General features: G+C 55.1%; 2 protein-coding genes across 3 annotated transcripts in view; one reads left to right on the top strand and one right to left on the bottom strand.

Annotated features, from left to right (window-relative positions):
• Nucleotides 1-223: 223 nt before the first annotated feature.
• On the top strand, nt 224-4,436 carry MSTO1 (misato 1, mitochondrial distribution and morphology regulator). 2 transcript variants are annotated; one of them, XM_010838269.1, is made up of 14 exons: nt 224-364; nt 474-609; nt 1,105-1,174; nt 1,269-1,344; nt 1,617-1,671; nt 1,758-1,881; nt 2,082-2,199; nt 2,275-2,409; nt 2,518-2,670; nt 2,964-3,095; nt 3,168-3,352; nt 3,584-3,688; nt 3,776-3,888; nt 4,162-4,436. In XM_010838269.1, exons 1-14 carry the CDS (start codon nt 281-283, stop codon nt 4,377-4,379), a joined length of 1,704 nt encoding a protein of 567 aa, XP_010836571.1. In that variant the 5' UTR covers nt 224-280; the 3' UTR covers nt 4,380-4,436. The 2 variants fall into 2 exon arrangements, with proteins under 2 accessions (XP_010836571.1, XP_010836570.1); XM_010838268.1 differs by having other exon boundaries at nt 225-364; nt 1,758-1,896; nt 4,162-4,432.
• LOC104987394 (GON-4-like protein) overlaps nt 4,426-5,073 on the bottom strand; it is an 85,331-nt gene continuing 84,683 nt past the window's right edge. The window contains 1 exon segment of the mRNA XM_010838270.1: nt 4,426-4,935. Within this exon segment, the coding sequence (XP_010836572.1) occupies nt 4,786-4,935 (150 nt within the window). The 3' untranslated portion in view covers nt 4,426-4,785.

Genomic DNA, 5,073 nt, shown 5'->3' with positions numbered 1-5,073 from the left:
AGCGGGGCGCTTGAGCACGCGTGCCTACAACTTCCGGCAAACGCCGCGGGGCCCCGCCCCTGGACGACAACTGGTAAGCAGGACTGGTCCACGCTAGGAAGAGGCGGGGTATAGTATGCGGGGTCTTTAAAGCCAACGAATCTTTTATCCTATGGGAAAGGATGTGTTTATGGACCAATAGGACTCCGGGGATGAGACCCCACCCACATCCCGCTGAGCCAATCCACAAGGAGCAACGGTGGGCAGGGAGCTGCCGCTCTACTCCGCGGAGCCGCGCGGCATGGCGGGCGGGGCTCGGGAGGTGCTCACTTTGCAGTTGGGACATTTTGCGGGTTTCGTGGGAGCGCACTGGTGGAACCAGCAGGTAAGGTCTTTTGGCCGCCTCAGCTGAGTTTTCCGGGTCTCCAGAAGTCTTTGCTTCTGGCCTGTTCCTCTCGCCGCCCGAGTCCAGTCCTTCCTCTGTGCCTCCCCAGGATGCTGCGTTGTGCAGGCCGACCGATGCCAAAGAGCCTCCGGGAGAGCTGTGCCCCGACGTCCTGTACCGGACCGGCCGGACATTACATGGCCAAGAGACCTACACGCCGAGACTCATCCTCATGGATCTGAAGGGTTAGGTGGTGGCCCGGGTCAGCCAGTTACCAGTGTTCCCCTTCGCTTGTGGAGTTTCTAGCAGCGGTTCGCGTCAAGATCCTTGACTCCTACTATACTAGCCTGTGGGACTAGAGATGAGGAGCCATAGGGAGAGCTAACCACACTATGCCGACACCCGAGGGGACGCAAGAAAACTATTCCGTTCAAGAGCGGTCTCGAATGGGCTGCTTGTCCCTGGACAGTGTGATGCTCAGCGCTGTGGCGCTCCCCTAGAACCGCTGGTTGTGGTGTTTGCCCAGGTTCCACAGCTAATGACTAAGCTGGGAAATGAAGGATGGAATCCAGATTTTCCTATGCAGGGGTTTTTTCTAGCCCATGTATATTACAAGAAGGCCTGGAAAGGCCAAGTGCTGGAGTGAGGGTGTCAGCAGGTTATCAGGTGATGGGAGGAAGATTAGCTGCAGGACGGGAGGGGCTGGGATTTACCTAACATTGCCTATTATTTCTGTACAGGTAGTCTGAGCTCTCTAAAGCAAGAAGGTGGACTCTACAGGGACAAACAGCTAGATGCTGCAATAGCATGGTATTTGTGATTTTGGAGAGGAGTTGGGAAGGAGCGCAGGAAGCTGGAGAACTCAAGGAAGCTGACACTATGATCAATTTCCACTTTCTTTCAGGCAGGGGAAGCTCACCACACACAAAGAGGAGCTCTATCCCAAGAACCCTTATCTCCAGGACCTTCTGAGTGCAGAGGTGAGGGCCTCTGTCCTGAACTTGTAAGCCCAGTGGTACAACCAGAGTGCCTCCACTGGGGCAGAGAAAAAGAGCATTTTGGTCATCTTCAGTGCCCTAGAATGGTATTTTAAGAAAAAGCACTTTTTCCCTCCTAAAGGACTGTGACCACTATGAGAACAGGAAAGAGTTTACAGGGTGTGGCCAGCAAAAAAAAAAGGGGTGGGGGGAATAAATCAGTGTTTGCCTCTAGACTGCCTGGGCCTAAATGTAGATTTTTTTATCCCTTCCAGGGAGTGCTGAGTAGTGATGGTACCTGGAGGGTCAAATCCATTCCCAATGGCAAAGGTGAGACTTCTCCAGGGACTGCAGAATGGGGAACTGGGCAGTGCAGGAACACAGAGAAAGGCACATTGCCTCTGCTTCTTCTTCAGGTCTCCCACCATTCACCAACGCTATAACTCCAAAACCAGTTATGCCCACAGAGGGCAGTATCAGAGTCTGGTCAGACTTCCTCAGAGTCCATCTCCACCCCCGGAGCATCTGTATGATTCACAAGTACAACCATGATGGGTATGAGGTGTGGTACTGGCGGGGTGGGGAGCTAGAGGCTCTAAGGCAAGAATGTGGGTCCCCACCAGTGTTGGATGAGGCTCTTGAGGCCATCTTCCCTGCCCTCCTCCAAAACAAGAGATCTTAGGCAGAAATACAGAAGTGGGGGAGTCCTGTAAGTCCCAGACTGTGGTTTTGTGTGGCAGGGAGGCAGGCCGCCTGGAGGCTTTCGGCCAAGGGGAGAGCATCCTGAAGGAACCCAAGTACCTGGAAGAGCTGGAGGACAGGCTGCATTTCTACGTGGAGGAGTGTGATTACCTGCAGGTAGCTGAGGGCACGGCGGGCAGTGGGGTAGAAACCTCCCTCATCTGCCCATTTTCACTTTCCACCTCTCTCCAGGGCTTCCAGATTCTGTGTGACCTGCATGATGGCTTCTCTGGGCTGGGCGCCAAGGCTGCGGAGTTGCTACAAGACGAGTATTCAGGGAGGGGAATAATCACCTGGGGCCTGCTCCCTGGTCCGTACCGCCTTGGGGTGAGTAGTTCTTCCAGGGTGTGGGGGGAAGAGCCCCAGGGAGAAATGAAGGAATGCAGCCCAGTGAGAACATTGGTTAAAACAAACTGCTGTCATTTCTTTCACCAGGAGCTGCAGAAAAACATCTACCGTCTGTTAAACACAGCTTTCGGTCTGGTGCACCTGTCTGCTCACAGCTCTCTGGTCTGCCCCTTATCCTTGGGTGGGAGCCTGGGGCTGCGACCCGAGCCGCCCGTCAGCTTCCCTCTCCTGCAGTATGACGTAAGACTCGATGCTCTTGTTCTGACTTATAGCTAATAAGAGGGCACCACACGCACACACACGCTCCCAAATCAGCCTTTACCCGCTGCTGGATCTATTCTGAAGCCTCATCTTGAACTCGGCCCTGATGTGGCCTCTTAAATGACACTGTCCTATGCTTGTCCAGCCCGGGGCCAAGCACACGCCTGCTCTGTCCCAAGGCACACAGACCTCTCTGCCATTACTACTCTGCTGACACAGCCTCTCTTCTACACCCAAAAGGCCAAGTGCTTTTCTTCATATCCTCTTTACAGGCCACTCTGCCCTTCCACTGTGGTGCCATCCTGGCTACAGCCCTGGACACAGTCACTGTTCCTTATCGCCTACGCTCCTCACCAGTTTCCATGGTTCATCTGGCTGATATGCTGAACTTCTCTGGGAAAAAGGTATGAAGCTTTGTGAAGAGCTGGGTCAGGGCTGAGAAAGGCTCTGTAACTTGACTTCTTCCTTGCCTTTAGGTGGTGACAGCAGGAGCAACTATCCCCTTCCCCTCAGTTCCAAGCCAGTCCCTCCCTGATACCCTGATGCAGCTTGGAGAGGCCACCCCATGGACCCCTCTGTCTGCATGTGGGGACCCTTCTGGAACATGCTGTTTTGCCCAGTCGGTGGTGCTGAGAGGTCTGGACAGAGCACACCACACCAGGTAAGGACTGGTGGTCCTCAGGAGCCCTTGTCAGACTTCTGTTCCACATGCTTTTCTCCCTGATACCTCCGGACAGCCTAATGGCACTGCCCTGCTCACCTTCCCTCTGCCCCACTTATTAGTAAAACAGACTCTGAGCATCCTGATCAAGCTGACGGCCTGAGAACGTAAGTCCTAGTTTCTCATTCGAGCTGCCACTGATTAAAGGTGGTTTTGGCTTTGTTCTGGCAGTCAGCTCGCCCCCGGGACACCTCTGCCCTCCCCGCTCCATGCGTGCGCCACTGGGGAAGAAGTCTTGGCCCAGTATTTGCAGCAGCAGCAGCCTAGAGTCAGGAGGTCAGTAGAATGCTCGCTCCTCTCCTCACAGACCTCAGACCTCCCCTGACTTCCTCTCACTCGGCTGCTGTTCTCTCGCCCCCACAGCTCTTCTCATCTGCTGCTGACTCCCTGCAAGGTAGTCCCTCCTTACCCCTCCCTCTTCTCCTCAAGCCTCAGCCAACACGGTTCAGTTCTGGATGGTCTCCCAACAGGGACAGGTATGTAGCAAGTGAAGAAAACCCAGAGGTTTTCAAGCATGAGAGACTTTTCCAGTTCCCTTCATGGATGAAAGTCCTGGGGAGGGGCCCAGGTTACACTCCTTTATTCACTCTGTGGTTCCTGGGAGAAGTGTTCTTGCCCTGGTTGCTGGTATACAAAGGGGACAGGACACTGTGTAGTTTACTATACAGTCAAGTCTGCCAGAGGCCCAGACTTCCCCGTGCGAGCGACAGAGCCCCAGGAAGAACAGCTCCCATCCTCTCTCTCTGCAGCGGTGGAGAGCATCCCAGTGCTCGGGGCCCTCTGCTCCTCTTCCTCCTTGAACCGGGCCCTGGGGGATTTGGCCAAAGATCTCTCCAAACTCGACCTGCGGCGCTGGGCCAGCTTCATGGACGCTGGGGTGGAACAGGATGACCTAGAAGAGACGCTGCAGGACCTGCGCAGCCTGGCCCAGTGCTACGAGAGCGGCGACGACCGACTCGTGGACTAACGCGCCAAGAGAAGGAAAGGACTAGTTTACAATAAAAACTGCTGGGTGCAGGAGCTCAGTGTCTTGGGACTGGCTACACCAACACACGCATTTATTACATTTAGAAACACTGTGATCAGACCACACAACAATAAATATGTACCATCAGACAGAAAAACACACAACACAGAAAGGACTGCGCCCACTCCCTCAGTGCTCTTCACAGCTGTCTCTAAGGTCCTCATAAAAGATGCACAGGGCGGCAGGACTGTGCGACCTCAGCCTGCCTGTCACTGCCCCTGGCCCCTGCTCCTCCGGCTCCGCACACTCAAGAGCTGCAGGAGCGAAGCGCAGCGCCCCACCCTCCCCCTGACCACCAGGGGGCCCGGCGGGCTCCATCCTCAGATGGCGCCTCACATGCCGGGTCTCACTCATCCAGCTCTTCCTCAGACAGCAGGTCCCCATGGTCAGACAGCTGGTCTGTGTTGCTGGTACTGGTCGCGTCGTCCTCGTCCTCAGAGCTGGCCTCACAGGCTGTGTGGAAGAGCTGCACGAGTTCTCGGAAACGGTGGGAAACCTAGGAGGAGAGTGAGGGCCTTGACGACACCCTTCTTAAGTTAGTGACACGTTAACATTTACCACCCGCCCGCCAATGCAGGAGACACAAGTTTGATCCCTGGGCCAGAAAGATCCCTGGAGAAGAGCATGGCAACCC

This window comes from Bison bison, unplaced genomic scaffold (genome assembly GCF_000754665.1).
Source record: "Bison bison bison isolate TAMUID 2011002044 unplaced genomic scaffold, Bison_UMD1.0 scf7180017864093, whole genome shotgun sequence".
NCBI classification, from domain to species: domain Eukaryota; kingdom Metazoa; phylum Chordata; class Mammalia; order Artiodactyla; family Bovidae; genus Bison; species Bison bison.
Note: the sequence above shows the minus strand (reverse complement) of the source record. Positions and strands in the feature narration are given on the sequence as shown.

Excerpts from the sequence above, each read along its gene's own strand:
- MSTO1 (XM_010838268.1), top strand. The coding sequence starts at position 281 with ATGGCGGGCGGGGCTCGGGAGGTGCTCACTTTGCAGTTGGGACATTTT. Across the intron at positions 1,345-1,616 it reads AGGACCTTCTGAGTGCAGAG|GGAGTGCTGAGTAGTGATGG; the intron begins GTGAGGGCCTCT and ends TATCCCTTCCAG. Across the intron at positions 3,889-4,161 it reads TGGTCTCCCAACAGGGACAG|CGGTGGAGAGCATCCCAGTG; the intron begins GTATGTAGCAAG and ends CTCTCTCTGCAG.